The sequence below is a fragment of the Rhyacophila brunnea genome, unplaced genomic scaffold (assembly GCF_057557595.1).
Source record: "Rhyacophila brunnea isolate RB1 unplaced genomic scaffold, BYU_Rbru_1.0 scaffold_1, whole genome shotgun sequence".
In the NCBI taxonomy this organism is placed as follows: domain Eukaryota; kingdom Metazoa; phylum Arthropoda; class Insecta; order Trichoptera; family Rhyacophilidae; genus Rhyacophila; species Rhyacophila brunnea.
This window is the reverse complement of record NW_028232751.1, coordinates 33384752-33410767: the sequence shown is the minus strand read 5'-3', so window position 1 is coordinate 33410767 and position 26016 is coordinate 33384752. Positions and strand designations below refer to the sequence as shown.

At 32.1% G+C, this 26016-nt stretch overlaps 1 protein-coding gene across 2 annotated transcripts; it reads left to right on the top strand.

Moving 5' to 3' along the window:
- The first annotated feature begins 1395 nt into the window (after positions 1-1395).
- LOC147079697 (TBC1 domain family member 13) lies at positions 1396-24478 on the top strand. 2 transcript variants are annotated; one of them, XM_085943347.1, is made up of 10 exons: positions 1396-1541; positions 3380-3451; positions 5875-5948; positions 6611-6736; positions 13945-14123; positions 14813-14911; positions 20062-20266; positions 21117-21318; positions 23350-23472; positions 24224-24478. In XM_085943347.1, exons 2-10 carry the CDS (start codon positions 3432-3434, stop codon positions 24342-24344), a joined length of 1149 nt encoding a protein of 382 aa, XP_085799473.1. In that variant the 5' UTR covers positions 1396-1541; positions 3380-3431; the 3' UTR covers positions 24345-24478. The 2 variants fall into 2 exon arrangements, with proteins under 2 accessions (XP_085799473.1, XP_085799472.1); XM_085943346.1 differs by having other exon boundaries at positions 1396-1575.
- The last annotated feature ends 1538 nt before the right edge of the window (positions 24479-26016 follow it).

Here is a 26016-nt window from a genome sequence, read left to right as displayed (position 1 = left end):
AAACGTCGTGGTCTGGGGGCCCGCTTCAGGATGTGGGGGCCATGATCAAGACCACCGGGAGTCATCTGTGCCGTATTAGCAACCGATACTAGTGGTATACACTCGCTTATACCTATTAATTAAACTGTCACCTATGGTTATATTTGCTTTATAGGTACATTGTTTACAGGAAAAAAAAGCAGCAACTATTTATAGTAATAGCATTGGATAAAATGAATCGGTAACGCCTATTTGTTTCATTTCTTGTGATGTAATAATATTCCGTATCAAGGATTTTATTTTTGAATCCAAATATTTTGGGTGGGTATAAATGAGTACCTATAAATTACTGGGTACCTACTTTCTCACACATTCTGGCAATTTTCGTGTTCTATTTTTCCTGACTGCCAAAGACTGACTGGTAGCCAACCGATCACGTGATACTTGTACCTAACACAAAGTATAAATAGAAAATACGAAAGAGAGAGAGGACATTGCATCTATTCCCCTGGGAATGGAAATCCGTTCATAGAAAATGTTCATGAGAATCTTTGACCAGTGTCGTCCGGCTGGCTCGAAAACGGCCCATCGTAGCATGGATTCACCGTGGACCAAATTCACTTCGAAAATTAGTCGTCGAAACTTTGGAAACTGACCTGACGTTTTAATGTTATAAATTTGCGTTCAGTGATGACACTAATTTTTGGCTTAACGGGTTTGTTAATAAGTAAAATTGATGAAAATTAAGCAAGAGCAATCCAAAAGAGACCCTACAGACTCCATTAAGTACATCAAAAAATGCAGTTTTCTGTGGTTTACACGCTGGTGGTGTTTTTTCAAAGATGAAGCCGGGCTCGCCTTACGGTCAATGGAGATCGTTGTTGTTGTTGTTGAAAATATGGATGTCATTGATCCAGACGAGATGTGATTTACAGGATGACACTGCGTATCACATTAGGTAGGTACAACGACCGCAACCATCAACATAGGTATTAAAATCAACATTTTGACGATAAGTTGATATCAAGAAATAGACCGGTCAATTGACATCCAAGAGAATACAATAATATTCTTGTGTGTGAGTTTTTGAATCGGCGAAAAAAGAGGGAAAAAAATGAATATTGAATAAAGAAACAAAATGGCGTCGCATCGCGTAGAGGAGACGTGCGTTCGCGAACTCTTTGGCGCGCACGGGGTGCGAAAAGATAGTCCTCTTCAGCCTCTCTCACTCGCCTCTCAATATGAAGTCAAACAATATGTTGAATTTGTCGCAGCTGTTGCAGCAAATAAAACCATTCAAGGTTTTCGCGGAACACCTGTATTCACGTTCCGCGTAACACCTATGCATGTTCCGCGGAACATATGTTGGGAAGCCACGGACTAAATGAGTTCCCTGTCTATGGTCTATGATTGTTCAGACATGTCAAATTCGTATGCAACAGACATAGCGTAAATCAGAATAACATTGCTCTTTAGAAACTTATGTTGTCGTCAATTAATGTTCAACTTTCGCTTTCTTTTCGTGAAGTTAAGTTCTTAGTGATAGGTCATTGAAAAATTCTGTGAGTGTATTATAGTAATTCTAAATTCTACTAAGTAAGTATATAAATTATTGTAAGATATCGATATTCAAACAAAATATTTTTCACATAAATCGACGATTCAGTAAATCTCATCGTTTCAACGAAATATACAAGTATTATAGTAAGGAACCTTACTTAACTTTTTTTTGAAGTACCTACCTATTCTTTTCAGTGTTTGATTCATGATCTAGTCATTGGACTTTTGGTGTCTTTGTTTTAAAATATCTTGGTAGATGAACTCGGGTATAGGTACACATTCGCATTTATCTTGTATTTTAATGTGTCATAGTTAGCTGAAAGCTTTTCTGCTGTATCATGATTTGTTTCCTGCTAATTGTTTATTTCCATTTTTTCCATTGTCTACAATAATTAGTGAGTTATGATGAATGATTATTATTGTAAAGAACTAACCGCACACCTAAGATATAAGCATGTACAATAAACTGTATAGGTACCTACCTAGTTGCTTACACTATGATATTTTAAGGTACCTAGTAATCCATAATAATTGCACACATTCAAGAAGCACATTGCTAGTATTAATTCTGACAATTCCAAAAAGTGGGTGGTTCTGGGATTAAAAAATTCACATATTTACTTTAGCTGTATTAATTACCAACCAGAATCATTACTCTGCTAGAAATAAGTAAATTTCATTTAAATTTAGTAGTTATTTTCCCAAACTGTTTGCTGAATCTTCTGAATCAGTTTATCAAACGTTTATGTACAAAAGTCTGATTTTACCATTCAAAGGTTCACCGTGTTGCCATAAAAATTAACAATATTTCCCAGTTCTTGTCTGAAGTGGAAGCCAGCAGCAAATTTTTTATGAAAATAGCCGATATACCTACCTACTGGATTATTTGTTAGGTTGGGTTAGGTTATCATTCTTGAATTCATTAATTTTGTCGAAATTGCCACTGTTCCCATCTGGCTTCCAGTAAACAGACTTGTTCGTAATTCCTGATATAATTTTAACCCTTGCAGCGTTGATGATACTATTTTTAGTAAAGTTACTTGACATGTTCCAAGCATGCAAAAATTTTGTTTCTCATTATTTGAAGAAATGCTGATTAAAGCTTACCATTAGAGATTCAATTTTTCATAACTACGTAGGTAGTTATGAAATGCTTACATATCCATGGCCAAATAGTCGAACTTGGTTATTACGATCACAGAAATAGCGAGATCTCGGATGTACTGAGGAGGCATTCGTTGACATTTTAGTTTATGATTTTCTCCATACATTTATTCACTTTTATAACGAGCTACTTCTCGGGTATACCTAGCAAAACTGTTAATGTGTCGATCGTTTAAAAACAACATTTTCGACCCTAGGCAATAAAATCCGACCGGGCAGTTAACTAGACCGATGCCACTGGGATCGGATTACGTTTATGACACTAGTTAAGTGTCTAAGTACCTTTTCGCTGACAACATTGAAAAAGTATCCACGCATATGGTTGAAATTGCATGTAAAAAATCCAAGATTTGTGAAGTCAGTAGGTACCTACCAGCATCGGCACTTCATTACAATAAACAACTTCTTTTGTAGTTTTGAATGCCATGCTTTTTTCGGGGATTTTTATGATGGTTTTCAGATTTTTTTATGTTCTATGCTTAAATAGAACGTGGCGCGAAAATTGTTATATAACAATATAACGAGTAATGCTTATAACGAACAAATTCAGTCGGTCTCATCTTCCTCATAATAACCAAGTTCGACTGTATTTAAATTAATTCAAATTTTGATTTCTGATCTAACGTCACAAGTTTATGCCATTTCCTTTTTAAACAAAGGTTCTTTCTATTTCTAGTTTACCAATTAAGCAGAAGACCAGACAGAAACATATTATTGTATTACCCACAATGAGTCTTCACAAAGCCAGGTAAGTGGTTTTAAGTATAATTTACCGTATAACGATAAAACAGATTTAGTCTATTAGATGCTGATAACTCCTCCAAACTAGATCGAGGATTAGGACGATGCTTAGGAGTCCTTCATTTTTTGAATTGATTTGTGTCGAAGAGGGGGAGGAGGTAAGGGGAAACAGATGAATATTAAACATTGCATCATGTAATATTGCAAATCGTCTGAGTGTACTCTAAACAGGAGAGACAAACTTTAATTAAGTATTATAGTTTAATATTTTGGTTTACTACGTATGACATACGTGCCTGTTGAAGGTAGGTGAGCTGTGATACGTAACTGAAAGAAAGTATTATTACTACAGCCATATTTACAGGACTTGAATTTAAATTTTGTTCATCTTCAATATTTTACTGAACAAAAATATTATATTTTACCTTTTCATAATAAATATTTCACGAAAAAAACGACAACAGGTACTAAAATAGATAAAAAAAGTGCTAGAAAATTCTACTGTCTCAGTAGTTCAGTGTTTAGTTGAAGGGACCGTTTCGCATCAAGTCCAGTGCAAAAAAAATAATGAATGTATATTCAATAGTTCAAAGCATGGCCCCCACAAGGGGAGGCTGACAGGGTTCTAGCCTGGGGGCACGGGCTCAGATGGGGCCCGGCGAGGCGAGTCAACCAGATAAGTGAGATAAACACACATCACAAATTTGCTTGAATAGTAAAAAAAGTCAAATGCGGCGGGGCGGCACTATTTTCCTTCAATAATATTTTTATTTAAAATCATGTGGTTGTACGATACAATTTTTAATTGTCTATCAATATTCGACAACTCCATAATTCAAATGGATGTATTAAAATATACAAAAAATCACTAAATATACACATTAATTTTACCGCGTACACTATTTAGAAAACGCTACTGTATAGTGTCACACTGTCCCTGCCAAAGATCCTAGCCTGGGGGCCCACTTCAGGATATGGGGGCCATGGTTCAAAGTCAAGCTTTTATATTATAATAGTCTCAGGTTTTGACATTGTGTGCACGTGTTTTTTTACAATACGTGTGTAATCGTTTGTATATTATATTGTATGTGTGAAATGTACCAAATTAGTTGAAGCCTTTGTTAGATTGTGTAATTATAGCTGGTTACATATTAGTGGAATTGCTATGTTTCGTATGGTTGACCAAGTCGACAATCAATTTATAATACATAGGTACCTACAGACAGATGTCATTGGGAAATTATATTTTTTTGTAGAAAGTTATTATTTAGTATTAAGGCAATTAAAAAATATTTTTATTAAGAAGGGTTGTTTATTATAATTGCCGTATAGAGTCACCACCGATGTGTACTATTCAGTTTTTTATTATTTTTAATTATATCACTAGCACGTCACGTAGCATTATGTTAAACATTGCAGTAAACTAAACTTGAATGATACATAAAGTGGCGTGTTTTTTTTCACCTCATGATTAAGGGTTGTGTTTTCGACTGCAAAAGATTTTAAAATAATCTTCCTTGTCTCTCTCACACGGCGTCTCTCTCGCTTAATATATTCCAAAGTTGAGCATATTTTTTTTCTAGGTGTAAGGGGTGTGGAACTTTTAGGCGGTGTCAATTTTTGAGAAATCAGAATGATTTCTTGATTTCTTGATTTCTATTACAGATATTTTCGATTTGGTTCTGATCGTAATATAGTTCCCAATGGTGAATTGGGTATTAATTATCGGTTGTAGATTTGGTAACAGTACTTAAATAAACATTTTTTTCTTAATTCTTGATGGAAATGCATTGTACTTATTAATAATGATAAAACAATATGTAGTGTTAGATCTTTTGATTATCTTTGATGGATTACGTTAGAGTTAACGGTGACATCTCTGCATTTGCTAAAAACGCCTTCATAATCTGTGAGATATCACCTGTCTTCTAGTTATTATAATATTTGAATGAGGCTTAATAACTCATACTTTGTATTATTTGTAATAGGATTAATATATTTTCTTCTATTCTTCTGTTTCATTTTCTAAAGACTGACCTGACCTAAAATGAGCTTTGTGGTGCTTGCAATTAAATTTGTTGAAATTTGACCTCAAATATTAAATTCTCAAGGCTCCCCATTAATATTACACGATTTCGTTATTAAATTACACATTAATTCAATGCTATGTTGCATTCGTCATATCCGAATATTGATATAATATGTAGGTACTTGATAAGCAGGGCAATAAAATTATGAAATTGAGAGAATGATACAAATTACAACTCAATGATGAGATAAAAAAATATGTTGGAATTAGTGTAATAATTAAAATATTTTATTCCCTACAATTTCTTCAGTGAACACTAAAAAAACTAATAATTGTATGTAAATAATTTCAATCATAAAATTCCTAGATGTTTTTACAGAATACTATTAAATATTTTACAGGTTGAAGGAGTTTGAGATTTTGCTCCGTTGTGATAAAATTGATATCAATGCTCTGCAAGAACTGTGCTTTAATGGTGAATAATCTTTATTTCTGCTTGTTATTTATACGTTCTTCTCAAAGTTTAAAAATGTTGGTAAAGATAAACATTATCCTACAGTGGAACCTCGATTTTCCAGATCTTCAATTATCAAGATTTCTTTTTGATTATCAGTTTGGTGTGATTATAAAAAAAATCGGTGTGTATACTTATGTACGCGCGCTAGAAGTTATACTTCTTTGGCGTAACAAAACAAAAAAATATTCTTTATTAGATTAATTCCATTAATTCTACTGACGATGATTGAATAGGCACATGGGTTATTAGTGGCTTATGATATGAAAAATATATTTATTTATTTATTGATATATAATTTTACTCATAAATATAGCATCAAATATTGATACACAATCTTTACAATGAAAAATAAATATACACTCCAATATAAATAAAGTTTTATGAATATAAATTAACAGTGTAGAATGTTAGTCTCCAAAAATACACTCTGATCTGTTTTCCCAAACGCGCCAAAAGAAATATAACTTCAAAAACTGTACTGTTTAACCGTTTTCAAAGAGGTTTATTCTGGAAGTAAAATAGATGTTTTATTATTTTTTCGATTATACAGATTTATAGTTATCTGGACTATCATCATCCCCAATTAGTCTGGATAATTAATAATTGATATTGATTTTCAGGGATTCCCGATGAAGGTGGACTGAGATCGCTCTGTTGGAAATTTCTTTTAACATATCTGCCACTTGATAAAGCATCACGCGAAGCTACTCTCCTTGTAAAGCGAACATTGTATAAACAGTTCATAGGTGAGAAAACAAACCACGCTTATCTACATAATATAAATAATTTATTAAAACACCTACTTCAAAGATTGAATTTGTTAAATAGTATATTATATTATTGTGTCTTAATAATTTCTTCATAATATATCAATTGCGACTTTACTCATCTTACCTTCTTCTTTACTTTGCAAAGCATGTCTTTTATCCAGCTAGCGCAATGCGACATGCCTATATTATGTGATTTATTAGTAAATATTTTATTTATTTGCATACATTTTTAGCCATGAAACTTTATCGATGTAAATGTCTATATTATGAAATTTTATGTAAATAAAATTTGGATGATACAGTAGTATCTCAATCAACCAATCTAAACAAGGTTGCGGGAAGGTCACATAACTGATTTTGTCCATTTCACAACTAGTTTGGTTGCAATATTTTTTCACCCGTTTTGATCACATTTATTGGTGGGTATAAATAAATTAATGAATTAATGATCAATTTGATGAATGGTCATAATAATTATTATATAGATATGGCAGATATAAATATGGTATTCAGTGGCTTCAAAAAAATATTATATCTTAAATTTTAAGATTAACTAGGAAAAACCAATATTTTATTTATAATCAATCCAATGTAGGTATCTATTAGTTGGGCACATTGTTCGAAAAAGGTTTTCAGCAGGGCTATTCTAAATAATGTAGTTAACACGGTAACATGTTTCTGTTATTTTTATTTCTCTAAAATAACAATTCCATAAGCAACATCTACAATGATAATTGTTAACACACCATACTAACATAATTATTAAGTAATTGGGAGATTCTAATTGGAAGCATTTGGAATCAAGTAAGACGTGTTGACTGTGTTACTCAACGGCATTAAATTTGACAGTTCTCGGTTAATGCGGTCATGGTCGCACAGCTAACTTCCCGGGATAATAACTGCCTAAATACGACATATTATCATGTTTATCACTTTTTTTAATTGATTTTGGATTTAAGTGATATTATGTTAGAATAGCCCTACAGCAATAAAACATTATAATGGATTGCATTGCTTATTATTTTGTATCTATTTATTACATATAAATATTGTCAAATGTTAAAATAAGCTACAGTAATTATTATCAATTTATATTCTCTTATATCCGATTTTATTAATATGGCCATATTAAAACGACAATGTCTACCTACAGTAATGTCATATTTTATTTGACAGATCTGAAATATGTAGTGACCATAGTTGACCATTTTGAGATTTAACCATGAGTAAGGATTATTTTGCTTAGTGAAATATTGTTTCTCTTTGTGAATTTCTGCCTTTTTCTATGTGACTGATTATCAATTTTTAATTTTATTTTTAAAATGTGATACGTTACTACTTTTAGTTGATATTATTTAGTTTATGTGAAAACTATTTTCTAAATGTTTGAATATTTTTTGTTAGTGAGAATCTAACACAATGTGCGATTAATTCCAACCCATGAAAAAATAATATAAGGTAGGTATTACAAGAAATTGCGTTTGCTCTTTTACTCATCATTTATTTTGTAGTTCAATAAGACTTAATCAGGCATGCAGAAGACAAATATTTCTTTGTTTACTTAAAGAGTAGATTATTTTTGACTTATGACATTTTTTATCACTAATAATGATATGTATAATCTACATTTTTTTGTCATACTAGCAAGCGAAACATAAAAATAATACATAGGGAAAATACCCATGAAAAAATTATATAAGGTAGGTATTACAAGAAATTGCGTTTGCTCTTTTACTCATCATTTATTTTGTAGTTCAATAAGACTTAATCAGGCATGCAGTAGACAAATATTTCTTTGTTGACTTAAAGAGTAGATTATTTTTGACTTATGACATTTTTTATTACTATAATCTACATATTTTTGTCATACTAGCAAGCGAAACATAAAAATAATACATAGGGAAAATAAATTTTTGCTATAATTTGTATTATAATTATAAATGTTGCCTTATAGCACAGGCGAAGGGTGGAGGTAGGTTGTTAAGATCCGACATAAATAGTGTACACTAACTAAACTTTGTCAGTCAAACGTATTTGTTTTCATTGAACTAAGGCTGCGCGCACACGGCAAAGCGAAGTTTCGGATTCATCCGCCAAACATCGTTTACGGGTCGAATGCGTTTTGTTTCCGGGCCGATTGCGTTTCAAATGCGTCGATATCTCGACGATGCTGTCCAAGAGAAAACACAGTTTTCAAGGGGATTCATAAACGCCTTTTTTTTGAAACTGCACCCTGCTGCGAGAGTATTTATCTTTCATTACAGTGGCGTACAAGGGTAAATAAATCAATATAAAATCAGTACATAATATTGCATTATACCTACATTTATTTTCCCACTATTGCTTCTTTTGGAGCTGGACTGTTTTATATCGAAAGCGTTTTGAAAATTACCTATTGTTGAGCCTATTATATACCATCATCATCAATACTATCGACCGAGGGTACTTAATGGAGTTTGAATTTAAATTCTAATTGATTTAAGTTTTGTACTATTATTATTTATTAATAAAATAAAAAAAGATTATAAGTTAATACACGAAGAAAGGGTAAAAACCTTATTACCTAGATACCTACTAAGTAAAGGATTAAGTAGGTATAAAAACATAATATTTTGAATAATTTGAATATTTGCAGTGTTTCTAAAAACCTGTTGTAAATACTATTAATACATTCGGTAGGTAAGCAGTTTTACAAAATATAATAAAAAGTTGTGATACAGCACAGCTATGAGAAGAAGTATTTCACGAGAAGAAAGGCTCGCCATATCTATACGGTAAACTAAACTATTATTATTTATTTTGTAGTATGTACTTATTTAATTAATTTTTTTATTAGTTGACACTGTTATCTTCTATAGATACACTAAAATGGAAACGGGTACTAATAATAATATATTGAAGTGAGAATACCTACCCACTACTATTGATAGGTATGTGTCTGTGTACTTGTATAGGTACAAGTATATTTATATTAATTATTGTTTTTTTGTTATAATATATTAGTTGCGATTAATTGACAATAAAATTTAGATAATTTATCTATTTAGCCGCTACAGTACCATATTAAATTACATATTCAAAAAAAGTTGGTAGTTATGAATTCAAAACACCTTTCATAAAAAATAGATTGAAATATTAGTAGGTACACTAACACGAAATTACCTGATATAGTCTCATTACAATAGCTATCTTTTTAATATGTAGCTATTGAATTCTAAGCAATAGTATTCTATTGGAAATATGAACAGATTTTAAGGGGAGATATTTCAAATGTTTATGAATAATATGTTTTAAATGTTTATTTAATAAAAGATACACTACGTATAATAATATATTACATTGTTCTAACAAATTATATACAAAAAAACTATAAAATATTTTAATTAAATTTAATCTGTTTTTAAGCGTGAAGGCTCGCCATAACCATAAGGTAAACTAAACCATTATTATTTATTTTGTAGTAAGTGTGTACTTCTTTAATTATTTTTTTTATTAGTTGACACTTTTATCTTCTATAGATACACTAAAATGGAAACGGGTGCTAATAATAACATATTGAAGTGAGAATAATGAATACCTTCCTACTACTATCGATAGGTATATGCCTGTGTATTTGTGTAGGTACATGTATATTTATATTAATTATTGTTTTCGTGTTATAATATATTATTTGCGATTAATTGATAACAAAATTTAGATAATTTATCTATTCACCCGCTACAGTGAAATCTATAAAATATTTTAATTAAATTATATCTGTTGCTCTACATTGCATAAACGCCACTGTAGCAATGGAGTAATTAATTATGTCATACAATACGTGCCATCAACATCCTACCTACCACATGTTCTTTTAAATCTTCCCATTTTTACATTTCACATGTACCTACCTATATTGTAATTGTTTCAGTTACGAAATGGATTCCGAAGAAAAGACGGCATTGTTAATTCTTCTCTTGCATAGAGAGAAAAAGCTTACAAAAAATAGGAAATTTATTATATTTCAAATGTTAATACCAATAGCATTTTTGTTGTTGTTGTTATATTGTTTCAATTGTTGTATCTATGTATAAAAAATATAAACACTTACCAATTGCAGTTTTCTCTTTTTTTTTTATCGACTACATAAAGATTCTACAATCATAAAAAGGAGGCATGATTCTATTAAAGATACATACCTATTTAATATCGAATATAACCAAATGCACACCTACTTGTGTTCTTCCCAAAAGAATGGTGTTATTTTAAATATGTATTTCATAATAATATGAATAGGTAGGTGGGTACTTCAATACGTATCTATAGGTACTTATATAAATATTTTCGGTATAGGTATATAGGTATTCATCAAAAATTATTTAAATTTGCATATTACGAACTATACCTTAACATTGTTTATTCGTTTTTTTTATTTAGTGAGTAGTTATAGTTGGTGACATCTCTCATTAGTTAATATTATTAAACTCCCAACATATTGCACAACGAGAAAACTATTGTTTACGAGAAATGACATTTTAATAGGCTTACCTACCGAATGTATTAATCGTATTTACAACGGGTTTTTTTAGAAGCACTGCAAATATTCAAATTATTCAAAATATTGTGTTTTTATACTTCATCATTTACTTAGTAGGTATCTAGGTAATAAGGTTTTTACCCTTTCTTCGTGTATTAAGTCATAATCTTTTTTTATTGTAGCTAGAATTTGGTGTCAATGTGTATTTGCCATTGGCGAGTGTGCAAAATGCTGAAAGGCAAAAACCTGATCGCAAAAAAATACTCAAGTAGAATAGTACAAAATTTAAATTAATTAGAATTTAAATTCAAACTCCATCAAGTACCCTCGGTTGATAGTATTAATCAGACAAAGTTTATGATGATACATACAAGGCTCAATAATAGGTAATTTTCAAAACGCTTTCGATATAAAATAGTCCAGTTCCAAAAGAAGCAATAGTGGGAAAATAAATGTAGGTACCAGTGGGGAAGGGTGCAGGTAAGCTGTTAAGGTCCGCCATAAATAGTGCACATTAACCTTTTTCAGTCAAATGTATATGTTTTTATTGAAATACGACTATAATTTACAGATGGTATTGGTTGGATTTTAAAAAAACAATTAAGCCCTGTCTTACCAAACCATAATAGTATTGGTATATTTTAGGCGATATGACAAAATTGTTCACATTTTTTCATTCTTACTTATTTTTTTAACTTTAGATTAAGAATACGTATTACACATATTGTTAGTTCATTTTTTTAATTCATCAAGCTATGCCTAAACAAAACTATAATAGATAAATTGTATTATCCTATCTATAAAATATCCAAATTTATGTTAGATTTCGTATTTTTTTACTATTATATATTATGGCTTGGTTTTCGCAGGGTTTAATTGAATTTTAAAAACCAACCAACACCATTTGTAAAATGTAGTCTTATTTCAATGAAAACAAGTATGTATGACTGACAAAGTTTAGTGTGCAATATTTATGGCGGATCTTAACAGCCCACCTCCACCCTTCGCCACTGGTAGGTACAATAAAATATTTATGTAGGTAGGTACTGATATTTTTATATTGATTTATTTACCCTTGTACGCCACTGTAATGAAAGATAAATACTCTCGCAGCAGGGTGCAGTTTCAAAAAAAAGGCGTTTATGAATCCCCTTGAAAACTGTGTTTTCTCTTGGACAGCATCGTCGAGATATCGACGCATTTGAAATGCAATCGGCCCGGAAACAAAACACATTCGACCCGTAAACGATGTTTGGCGGATGAATCCGAAACTTCGCTTTGCCGTGTGCGCGCAGCCTAAGACTACAATGTGTAGAGATAGTGTTTATTAGTTTTTAAAATTCAATTACGCCCTACCTAATCCAAGCCATAGCCAAAAAATATTTGTTTATCTAAATATATAAAATTATGCCATTAAACCATACATAATTAAATTTTAGATATTTTATAGATAGAAAAATATTTTTTATAGAATGTGGCTTGGTTCAGTAGAGTTTAATGAATTTAAAAAACTAATCATCACCATATTACAATGTATTCTTAATTCAACAAAAACAATAAAAATTGTGGACTATTTTTGTCGAATCACCCATAGCATACCTTAACTAACATGGTTTGAATTAGGCAGGGTTTAATTGAATTTTAAAAACTAACCAGCACTATCTTAAAATTATATTCTTAGTTCAATGTAAACAGATAAGTATGACTGACAAAGTTTAGTGTGCACAATTTATGTTGAATCTCGACAGCCAACCTCCACCCCTTGCCTCTGGCTCATACCTACAAAAACATTTTTTATGTGTTGGTTGTCTCTAAGAAATCTCTCCTCAAGAAATAATCAGAAAAGGCCAATCTCGATTCTCGAGGAATTTTCACTAGGCTAAGCTGTCCGACCGCAACCGGAATTTAAAAAAAAAAACAATTTCTCATGAAAATATGATTTCTCAGTCAAAAAGTCCTCAACCGGTCGGTATTGCCAACTTAGCCTTTTTCTTGCCATATTATTTTTCGTTATTCATCTAGCTTGCATAAAACACATCCAACATATCACGATTTTTCTAGGGTGTTATTTATGCTTGGAACAGCTTTAAGTGCCCATACGCACTTGCGGCAGGCCGCCTATCATTTTTTGTATGCCGGCTAACCGCAGCGGCCTGCCGCATATCGCACTTTGCATACAAAAAACGATAGGTGGCCTGCCGCAAGTGCGTATGGGCACTAAGCTGAAAAACATTACAAATTTATCATGTTGAATTTATCTTGTTGCCTGTAAAATTTATCCTAATTATTTTCTTTCAAACATCTCTCAAAAAAGTTCTCATTCTAAAGGGAATTAAGTACTTAGTTAAATTTCTTGCTATAAAATATTTGATTGGAGTAAAAAAAATTGGGCGGGAAGATTAAAAAAATGCAAAAAAAATCACAAGTAGAGGTAATTTCATAATAATGTCAAATTCTAGGGAATCTTGAGAATTCTTCAGAAATCAAAAAACCAATCTCGAATTTCCATGAAAACAAATGATTTTGAGAATTTTATTCTCGAATCTCTAGGTATATTCCATAAAAGACATGCTGATTATATTAATTCCAATACTGTGGAATCATTTTATTGATATCATTTATTCATAAAAATTATTAGTGGGGTGTATTTATATTTATTTTGTTACAGATGAAATAATAGTTACCCCAGGTGGAGAGAGTGATCACCCATTGAATGTAAGCCCAAGCAGTTCCTGGAGTTCATATTTCAAGGATAACGAAGTGCTTCTACAAATCGATAAAGATGTCCGGAGATTATGCTCAGATATTTCATTCTTTCAATCACCAACCGATTTTCCCTGTGACCAGGTAATGTAATACATATGATTTATGTTATTCAATACTTTGAAACTTTACTGACGATACGTATTATTGCGATGATAACAAGAAAATGCAGATGTAAATATGTATTATTGTGCAAGTTGCAAGATTGAATGCATGGATCAAAAAAGTTCAGCAGTTTTTGAATTGCCACGCGACATTTAGATTTTGTGGGATATCTGCACCTGCGCAGTAGAACGACAGTGGCGAACCTACCGGAAAAAACTAACTACACCGCGCAGAGCATTTTGACTTTTACTAATTTTCACAAACAGTGAAATAGCACCATACAAAGACAACAACACGTCTCGCTTACATTTGAAGAATGAGATTGGCAAGACAGTTAGCACTTTTACGTGTAAACAGTTACTATCGCGATAGTTTAATTTACACACTATTGGTAGGTACCAGTAAATCCATGCACATGTACAGGCGCTATAATACTGTTATATTGATTCCTGGTGATTCGGCAAGTCGTTTCTTACAGTGAATGAAAGTACCTGACAATTGAGCATCATGTGATAGAACAGTGTTTTCCGATATACCATGATGGACTTGGTGGGTACATCCTTCACTCCGGCTCAGCTTGTATTAGTTTTTTAATGGGGAATTGATGCATTTATAACATTTGGTATCACTACTTAAAATAATAATACAAAGTAAGTTCTTTTTTCCAGGTGGCGAATAGTAATGGTGTTAAACGTCTTCATAAAAGAGTTGAACATTCTGCTCTCAACTATCAAAATGTCGAAAGAATAGGAATAGGTCTAAAAAAGGTAAATATATTATATACCGTAGAACCTCGATATAACAAACTAATGCAGGTGAGGTTACGTTAATGCCAAAAATCCGTTATATAAAAATACGAACAAAATCCTGATTATTCGTCTTCAGATGATATATCGTAATAGACTTGTTGTGAAGTGATGTTAATGTTCGATGTCAACGCACAAGATACGCTTGCTTTCGGTAATCCTGCTTTGAAAAAAGAATCAACTTTTGTTTGCATGTTTGAAGACGTATGCTGTATTTTACCACGTTTTTCTTAGCTCGTAATCTTGTTTGTCCGGTGGTTGTTTATCCAATACAAATCTTGCAATCGATTTTTAACTAACTTCCCGACTAGCTAGATATTTGAAACTTTTAGAATATATCAGAACACGATGACAATACATTCTTTTAATACTTTTAGCCATCTTTAAGTAGAATTGAATTCATTTTCAGTTAATTCTGTTTTGTATGAAAAGTTATTTCGGGAGAAATTCGTAATCCAATCCACTATTATTGGTTGCTAAGAGGGTAGTCGTAGCAACAAAATTATTAATATATACGTGCATTACTATGGAAATCAAATTGACATTTCAGTATTCTATATTTGTTTGTTTGTTGCAAAATAGCAAATTAGCAATTATTAATGCATAGAATTGACAAGTATATATGATTCAACAGAAAATTTTAAAACGTGGTATATAAAAAGTTCTTTTTATCTTTTTATTTTGTCCGTTATATCCAAAATCCGTTATATTGAGGAATGTACTTTACATCTATTTGAACACTGATTTTGGGAATTTTGATTCAGTTTGAAGTATCTTGTACTTAAACCTAGTAAATCCAAAACACCGTTTTGTTCAGGAGACAATAAAAACTGTCTAATTTTTGTTTTAAATGGGATTTCGAAATTTCAAAAATCCATTTGGTTACTTTTTTTGTCAGTACAGTTCTCTCTCAGTAATACGCCACCCCAAAAACCAGTCGAGTGTCCAATTAGTGAAAGCGGCGGATTATAGTGCATACATACAAAATATGGTAAAAATGAAAACAGGTATTTTGTAAAAATAGTTTTATTTGTGAAATTTGTACTAGCAAATTACAATTTTATTTATACATAATAAAAATCAAGCGTTTACTAAATAATACATATTTATAAACTAAGTTTATTAACTCAATATTAAACAGTAAATCACTTGACACAACCAGTAAAGTTGTTCAGTGAGGCAGATATTCTTGAATGGCTTAAGATTCCTGGCTTTCCCTATGACCAAAAGCTTCATTTTGTGTGACCCGGTTGCATTGGAGCACGGCATAATTATTGTGATGCGGTCCTTGGGCATTACTTTCTTCCCTGGTACATTACTTTCTTCGCGATGAACGTACGTTTTGCGAAGGAGAAGTTTCCAAAATAAACCCATCTCATCTGCGTTGGACACTTGTACACGGCGGACTACTGAATTTGACAATCGGATAGCGGCGAATTATAGAGCTTGATTTTGTGCGTTCAACTAGTAAAAATAATGGCGGATTATGGTAGTTGTCGGATAATCGAGCGGCGGATTACTGAGAGTGTACTGTAATTGTATTCAGTAGGTAATTATTTTTAATGCATTTTCATTATATTTATTAAAAATAGCCGTTTTTGGATTGATGATTTTTCTCCACATGTTCATTCAAATTTATTTTACTTTTTGATTCAGGAAGTTAATAATAGGAGGCGAATAAAACATTTTAAGCGGTCTTCGCTAATGACTCCCCGATTTTTAATCAAATTTGGAATCCACAGATACCATACATTGCTCTCCAGTTATGTATTTTTTTAAAAAATAAATTGTTAAAGTCACATCAGTACAAGGTGGTAATCACATATCTACCATAAGTTTTTGTAATTAGTATGTTATGCCTTTCACCATACGTATATGAATTCTCACATAAAACCCATTATTCTAATATCTGAATAAAGCATGATACTTATGTATCAGGTACTAACAGTGGACCTACAATGGCTGCGCGGCTTAAGCATGGGCCTATAACATTGTGGGTCCTAGGTTTGAATCCTGGGTCTGGAAGTACACGTATAGTTTTTCAATTTTTGTAGTCAGAATATGGACCTAATAGGTTGAGCAAATGGGCGACATCCATTTCTCATAAAAACAAAATCTGTTATTACGAACCTCTACCCTGTGGAGGCCCATAATATGATTTTATTAGGATCGGACATGGTCAAAAAAAAAAAAACTATAGGAGTGCAGTTCGTCCATTTTTCAATACTGGAAGATGAGTTCATAGTTCTGAAATAACTGCTGTCTGTTTCCTATTTTCATATGACATGTTTCAACCAGATGTTTCACAAGATAGACTGACTGATTCCCAACCTTTTTCATGTCACGACCACCTTTTATAGTAATGAAGTAACCTGTCAACCCCTATCACTAATGTATAAATAATAATGGATTCTCATTTAATCACCATAAAACTTTTTTCACCTTGCCTATGTTGGTATGTGAATTAGCAATCATCACACTTTCTTTCATAATGCAATCTGTTCATGTGGATTGGCTTATCAATGGTTAAGAAAAAAAAATGTTCTACAATATTGAGACATTTACATTGACAGCAGTTTTGGGCTATGTATCGAACCTCTTAATATGAGAAGATAAGAAGGAAAACATACTAGAATGATTTTAAAACCAATTCACCGTTGACGGCACAGCTGTTGTGTCCTCATTAGGGGGCCATTAGATATAATTAGCATGTTATTTAAATGTGGTAATTAAGTAATTAAATGCCAGTGAAGCGGTTATTAATTACCACATTTAAATAACATGCTAATTATATCTTATGGCCACCTAATGAGGACACAACAGGTGTGCTGTCAGCGCTGTAAGGATTAAATTATCCATCAATAAAAAGATAAGGTAAAATTTTGGCCTATTGTAAAATAATAAATAATAGATAATCATCCATATAGGTTTATTCACTGTCCAATGAAGGGCTCTGTTAGTTTCTTTTATCCCTCCCAGTCCTTGTTTAGCTACCTCATATCAATGGTGAAGGGTGGATGTAGGCTCTTAAGATCCAACATAAAAAGTGAGTATGGCTTGGTTTAATTGAATTTTAAAAACTAAAGCCTCAATTACAATGAGCTTCTTTACGAGCTGTTTATTGGCAAATTTACAATCTGCCTGTAAAGACGCCCAGTGTAATCATCGAATAAGCTTATAAGCAGGTTGTAAACACTCTACCGAGAAAAGTTGAAAGCCGGTCAACTTTATACCCTACACGCCGGCGTGTGGGCCTACTGCATCTGCGCAGTAGAGCGCAGTACCAACCTCCCGGTAAAAAAACGAACTACGTTCCGTCAAAATAGTGGCTGGCTTTTGGCTTTTCAGTGAATGGAAAGTTTTGTGTGTAATCATCAAATCGCAGTAGCTGAACCGCCCGCTTTTAAATTCGCCAATAAACAGCTCGTAAAGAAGTTCAATGTAATTGAGGCTTAACAGCACCATCTGCAAATTGTATTCATAGTTCAATGAAAACAAATAAGTATGTTTGACAAGTTTGTTTGATAAGTTTAGTCTGCACTATTTACGTCTAATCTAAACAGCATATTATATGTCTTTTGAAGGTGGTAAACGTAATTAGTTTTGATGATCCAGTAGGTTTAGCCGTTAAAAGTCATATGAGGCGTCTAATTACAAAAAGCGACAAGTGAGTGAATTTTTTCCGTTGTATTCTATGTCGAAATTAGAACCAAATGGTAATTTGTTTCAACCAATAAACTCTTAAATGTAATAAATATAGGCAAAATAAAATTGGACTTAGCGCTACTTGTACTTCACTTTTTAATGTATCCCGCATAAGGCACATATTTTCGTGGCACTGTCATAAGTTTACCAGATGCTACAGCACGGGAGACGCCCTTTTCAATATTGAACGTTCCCTTATTGGTTGATTTAAACACGCGCGAAATCAACCAAGCTTTAAATAATATGAAAAACGGACTTAGCGCTTTTTGTAATAAATCGAGACTTAAAATATTTTTTTTCATAGGGTTATGTCGCGTTTTGGAATTTATAGATCAATACATATTGTGTATAATTATACAAAGAATATGTGCGTATTTTTTTCTCGATTTTGACCAAATGTGGACTTATCGCTTTTTGGAATTAGACGCCTCATATATCGAACTGAACTAGACATGACTGCATTCGACAAATTTGAATGCATAATTTTTACTTCGCCAGCTTTCGGGAATATCTGTGTATTTTAGATACATGATTATGAATGTCTTGTACAGAAATCATTTTTTTTTTTTTTGATAGCCAATTATCAATTAACACTTTGACCGCAACCAGATTTTATGCACTTAGTGATCTCAATCCTATTCTTTTGTTCTTCGGGTGTTTCCGTCAATATTTTAAAGTATTATCAAGCTTCTTTCCAATATCCAATTGGACTCAACATTTGAAAATAAATTTATAATTATAAAATGTATATTGCCTATCTGATTCAATTTCAATTCAATTTAATTTATATATTAAGAAGTGCAAAAGGTTAAGGGCGAGTAGGTATAAAGTGGAAAGATCACAGATAATCATTTATAAGGAAACATACAAGAAAGATTTCATGATGTAATAGCTGTCATCTAACCGGTTTTGTCAAATAAGATTTATAGAATTTCTCACAGTGACAATTCCCATATTATTTGTTCAGCATAAAAGATTAACTAGATTAAAAGTGGACACACAATAATCAAATATTAATAAACACGTAGTGCCTATCGTGCAATTACATTTAAAACATTAGTAAACTTAAAACAAATAGCGCCACATATAACTTTACGATTCATGGAACAAATTTGCATGAAAAATGTATGTAATTTGTTGAAATTTTTTTATAAAACATTTGATATTCAATACATCGTATTTAGGCCCGAGAGGTAAACTGGGTTGTTCAAAAATTTTAACTTCTTCAGTCAGGGCAAGAAAATAAATAAATTCTGTTATTCTCGCCCACCGTTTATATATTATTTAGTGATGAGTATTGGTATGTAACTTATTAGTACAACATAATACAAGTGTCAATTAAAATTACATGTATTTTTAAATGAGTTAACATGTCCGATAATTATTCTTTTCTTCAATAATTTCAGATTGCCAGTTTCAAGCGTAGATCAACAGATAGTGGGAACTACTCTCCCATGAGCGAAGGCAGTGAGGCGCATTGGGAAGTGGTTGAGCGTATGCTATTCCTATATGCCAAACTGAACCCTGGTCAAGGTTACGTTCAAGGCATGAATGAGATTATTGGACCAATATATCATACATTTGCTAGTGATCCAGATGTTACTTATAGAGGTAAGTTGACATTAATATAAAATATTATTAATCTTATTAATGAAGACTAACAAAACCCTCATCAGGCGACTTATGGCTTAGAATGCTGGGCCTTATCTGAAAAGATGAGAGGAAACTGGACATCTTTGAGAGAAAGATATAGAGAGCGGTCTTTCGATCCATAAGCAAGGAATGTAGCATTTGCTGGGGTGAGGAATTGTACATGTTGTACGATGATTCCCTCATTGTTTCACATGTGGGAGTAGGACAACTCCGTTGGGCGGGGCCATCTTAAGGTTGACAAACAGGCTCCTCTTCAACAGACCAGAAGGATAAGGTAAGAATGGAAGACTTAGACTGCAGTGGTTGAACTGTGTAGAAAGAGACACGGCATCCCTGAGGCTAAGGCGGTGAAGAGAGCTTGCAGCAGAAGGGAAATTGTACAACGGTTCCTGGAGGAAGCCAACTCACATTGGGTTGTAGAGCTGATAATGATTGATGTAGACAACTGTGTATTTATACTTACGCCTTGAAAACCTGATGTTATCACCATTTCAGCCACTACAACCCTTGGTCACCAAAAATTTTTTTCATTCTGAATGATCTAGTGCCTAATGCTTTCCAGTTGCTTTGGCCATATATTATTAGCCTCTACGATAAAAAAAATCTTCACCCCTATTTCAAATGTATAAAAATTTAGTGTAAAAAAATGTATTTTTTATACAAAATCTGATACACTTTTTGTGCCCCCCAGTTTGAACCCCTTACGAACAATAGTGATACATCCCCTCTGCTAGGTGGTCATATTCTCCATATGAAAATTGGTTTGGAAAAACTAAATACATTAATATCCATATTTTGTTTTTCACAGAACATGCGGAGGCCGACTGTTTTTTCTGCTTTACCAATCTGATGAGCGAAATAAGAGACTTTTTTATAAAAAGCTTAGATGAGACTGAAGGGGGTGTCAACCAATTAATGAATAAGCTAAATAAACAACTTAAGAGCTGTGATGTTGCCCTATGGAACCAACTTGAACAATTAGAGCTTAAACCACAATATTACAGTTTTCGGTATGTATCATTAATTAAATTGGGTCCATTGACCATCTGTTTACTTTGAAACTAGAATGGTTATACATTATAATATGTTTAATTCATTGATTGATTTGTTTTGATTACTGAGATTCCCTCATTATTAATTAATATGTTCCATTTTATATTAATTGTCGCAATAGTTGTCAGTTAAAATAAAAAAAATCGGTGTGTGTACTTATGTACGCGCCTTAGAAGTTATACTTCTTTGGTGTAACAAAACAAAATAAGCCGTTACCTGAGTCTATTAATATTACAGTGAATTAGGTTGATGAAAATGTACGCGATTCATCTGTGTCTCATATAGCACATGATAATTGTAATTTAATTATTGTATTGGACCAAAACTCATCTTTGCCCTACAGCGGTTATAATCGATTCAGAAGTACCCTTGATGAATTAATAAAAAATCAAATTTTAATATATTATTTGAATTATTTACCAACTCAACATTCAGAAAATTTATTTATTTATTTTCTTTTATTTTGTTAACTGTCAATTCATGATGGAACTGCATTGTATTGTTGTTTTTATTTAATAAAACGCAATTTTTTTATAATACTTATTCCACTTTAATTAATATATTAGGACCGGTTTCGTCCGCCTTAGTGGGACTAAGGACTAAGGCGGACGAAACCGGTCCTAATATATTAATTAAAGTGGAATAAGTACTATAAAAAATTGCGTTTTATTAAATAAAAACAACAATATTTATTTATTGATATATAATTTTACTAATAAATAATACTTATAAGCGAATAATACTACTAATACTATAATACTACTAATATGCGAATTTATTATTGTCGGCCATTTGCAATTGCTTACGTAAACAAACGATTAAACGTCAGATTGACATTTGGTACTTTAAAAATAAAAACAATGAGAAACCATTATATAATTTAGTAATATAAGTTAAAGTGTATAGAAATAAACGGTCCTTTTTCTTGAGTGCGTAATTTAAAAAGATAATTAAGAGCTAGTCAAAGAATTTAGTTTATCACTAGTTTTGTTTTTGTTTTGTTACGCCAAAGAAGTGTAACTTCTGTCGCGTACATAAGTACACACACCAATTTTTTTTTTCAAATATCTCTTATATCAATTTGCAAATTGCTTTTACATCAATTCAGAATAAAAGTTTTTAAAGGGCCGAGCGGCTTTAGCGTTGGCCAGCGCTCGAAATGGAAAATTTTACGAATCGGAGCGCCAAGTAATTTTCAGAAAATATTAACATAGTTATGCGATTTTATGTATATTTTATAAAAATGAGTGTTTGATGTTCTGTTATATGGTATATCTAGCTCAGATTGTCAAATTATTTTTTCCACGAGACGGAGCGATAATTTTGGGAATTTCATGAACCGGAACGGCGCTCCGGTCGATTTCGAGCCCTGGCGTTGGCCTATTGCTCCGTGGGTCCCAGGCTCGAATCCTGGGTCTGACCAGTACACATATTATTTTTCAATTTGTCAGTATGGACCTTAATGGGTTGAGCAAATGGCTGACATCCATTTCTCGTAAAAACAAAAATCTGTCAATACAAACCTCCACCCTGTGGAGGCCCATATGATCCTATTAGGATCGGACATGGTCGAAAGAAGAAGATAAATTATAATTTTTTCTTGCTTGCAATTAATTCCAATGTGAAATTGAGATAATCCTATGTATGTACTTTTAACTAAAAAATCTCCTATCATTATGAAAAATAATGATGAAAAAAAATCGCACATATCCAAATGATATTATTTATTTACAAATTGAAAACATGTATGACCTGATTGAACATTTATACCTTCAGCCAGAGTTCCCAATCTTTGTTGTTAGGTGGAACTAGAGACATTTTTTAAATCTCCTATTACCAAAAAGGTTTCAAGACGTACCTACCATTTGGGTAAGCTTTTCTTAATTCATGCGGAGTCCCTGACCGATCTTGCGGAACCCGGATGGGAATCACTGCTAATTCAATGATCATACATTTTTTACTTTAACAAAAAACGTATCTTTTTTCAGGTGGTTGACACTATTATTATCACAGGAGTTTCCACTGCCGGATGTAGAGCGCATTTGGGATTCTCTATTTGCAGATAAAAATAGATTTGAATTTTTGATACACTTCTGCTGTGCCATGATAATGTGAGTTAAAAAAAATTTCATTCTCTCATTTTCCTTACATTTGGCGGTCAATAATTAGGAAACCAAATTATTTTTTTAGAAACACATTATTATTTATTTACCCGTACAATGTACATGTATGTTATGTCATAATGTTGTAGAGCTGTTAAAACCTCTGATGTGATAAAAAATTTATTTCACAAGAGAGAAAAAACTTATGCTTAATTATTATCATACAGACCATTTTGACAAAGTTGTCTTATCGAAAGTTTCAACATCCGATATGACCAAACCAAAGCTATTTCTTTACAAAATACAATTTGATATTATTATAATTGATAACAGTACTTATCTACACTTCATTTTTCATGGATGATTGTTATAATACAATAATCAGTGTTCAGTGAAACATTTATCTAGGTGAGTCTCACCTCAAATATGAATTATTCTTCTTTACCATGTTCGATCTTAATAAGATTATATGGGTCTCCACAGAGTGGAGGTTTGTATTAACAGATTTTTGTTTTTACGAGAAATGGATGTTAGCCACTTTCTCAACCTATTAGATCCATACCTTGACTCCAAACACAAATTGAAAAATAATGTGTATTTGCCAGACCCAGGATTCGAACCTGGGACGCACGTCACATAATATAAAAAAATGGTAATAATAAAGCAAGCATTGAGATGGGTTGCAGTGGTTATAGTTATGTATATTTTTTTGGTTTTTATACTGGGAACTTATATAATTGCTTATAATTTTATTTTTCAGAATTTTAAAAGATCAAATTATGGAAGGAGATTTCGCAAACAATGTTAAATTGTTGCAAAATTTTCCCCCGATGGACGTCTCGCTGATCCTATCTACCGCTGTGAAGATATCAAAGACATAACATTCAATGAATTTTAAAACAATACTATGGCATTTATTCACACATATCCACTTTATAATTAAGTATTGTTTGACAGGGCAATATTTTTTGATTGGTTTATCTTTTACTTTAAATAAAATATTATAAGCATTTATTATTAGTTGTTTTCATTTTTACTTTTCTGTCTGTAATCAATTTTCTTTACTGGCAATTAATAGGTCATCGTAATCCAAATAAACAAGACATTCTATTTTTTTGGGATTCCTTTCACTATTTAAAAAGGACGAAATACTAAATATCAAAATTGTCTAAGATCTAGAAATTTATCTTTATTGTTACAATGTTCAAAAGTATTTTTTTTGTTACATCCACTTTTAGAACCACCTAGAAACTTTTTCTTTCTCCTGAAATCTTTGCTCTCCACTAAAATCTCCTACATCATTAAGGTTGTAATACTGCAATTTCCTCTACAATTCTTCTTCACAAAGTATTTATGTGCTTCATAATATATTATTAACTAGTGCAGTCAATCTACACACTTCATCTTGTTGCACTTTGTAATGTTTGCATCGTGACCTTATTGTAACAATAATCCATTCATTTCTATGTTTGTAGAGCTTTCCCACTACTCATATATCCTAACTAGGAATTGCAATCCCGGCAGTGTTGACATATTTTAATATGCTGATTTGTAGTACAAAGGTGTTAAAAATATTGTAATTCTGAAAAAAATGGAACATTGTTTATATTGAATCCTTTAAAATTGTAGTACAGTTGGTAATACTGAATCCTAGGCAGAAATTTAAACCCTACAGGGGCCTGTAAACAAGCATTAAAAATTGCAGATTTACGATACAATTGTCAAAAAAATAATGCAACTATTGCCCAGTTGCTGGGAAATGTATGACCCATCATCAGTGTCAGGCAAGTGAGGCTGATGTATTTTGTACGTACACGTGACAACAACGGCCGGCAATGAAGTTTCTGCACCATATCTCGTTCCAAATAATCACATAAACAAATCTAAAATAAAATAAGGATTTGGATCGGGTCCTACTTAAACAAACGTGAAACAATAAGTAATATAAACCAGAAATTAGTTATTGATAATAATTTATTTAAAAACTTTACAAGAATGACAAAAATTGACTTTTAGTAGGTATTTGTTAAATACAATTAGTACGATGAAAAAGAAAGTAGATACAGTTATGAAGAAAGCAACACTGATTGCTATTATACTGCCAGTCACTCTTCGATTTTTGCCAACTGGAGATTCATACAGGAGTTAAATGTATTTATTCAGGGTGTTCAACTCTTCGATTGCTCACATTGTTCCAGATCCTGACGTTTGTGCAGCTTTGATAAGTGGCCTTTTCATATTTTGATCATTTTATAGTTTGGCTTCCACGTTCCATAGTTCAAGAAGAAAATAAACCTCGTTAATAAGGTTCAATACACCGTGGTTTGTTCATTTATTTATTGTACATAGTGTGAATTGACGATTAGTAATAACATCATAATATTAATAAAATAACGACACAGCGAAAAATTATAATAATGCATTGTCAAATCAGCTGTCACTATAATGTTTTTATTGTTGCTAGGGGTGGGGTCAAACAGAGACGCATACATGGAGCAGAGCGAGAATGAAATAGATTTATCTAGCAATTATTGCCGTATTTTCGATTGCATT

Bases quoted from the DNA above. Each gene is read 5' to 3' on its own strand.
- LOC147079697 (XM_085943347.1), top strand. From the start codon at position 3,432: ATGAGTCTTCACAAAGCCAG. The intron at 5,949-6,610 runs GTGAATAATCTT...ATTGATTTTCAG, and splicing joins GCAAGAACTGTGCTTTAATG to GGATTCCCGATGAAGGTGGA. The intron at 14,912-20,061 runs GTAAATATATTA...CAATAATTTCAG, and splicing joins TAGGAATAGGTCTAAAAAAG to ATTGCCAGTTTCAAGCGTAG.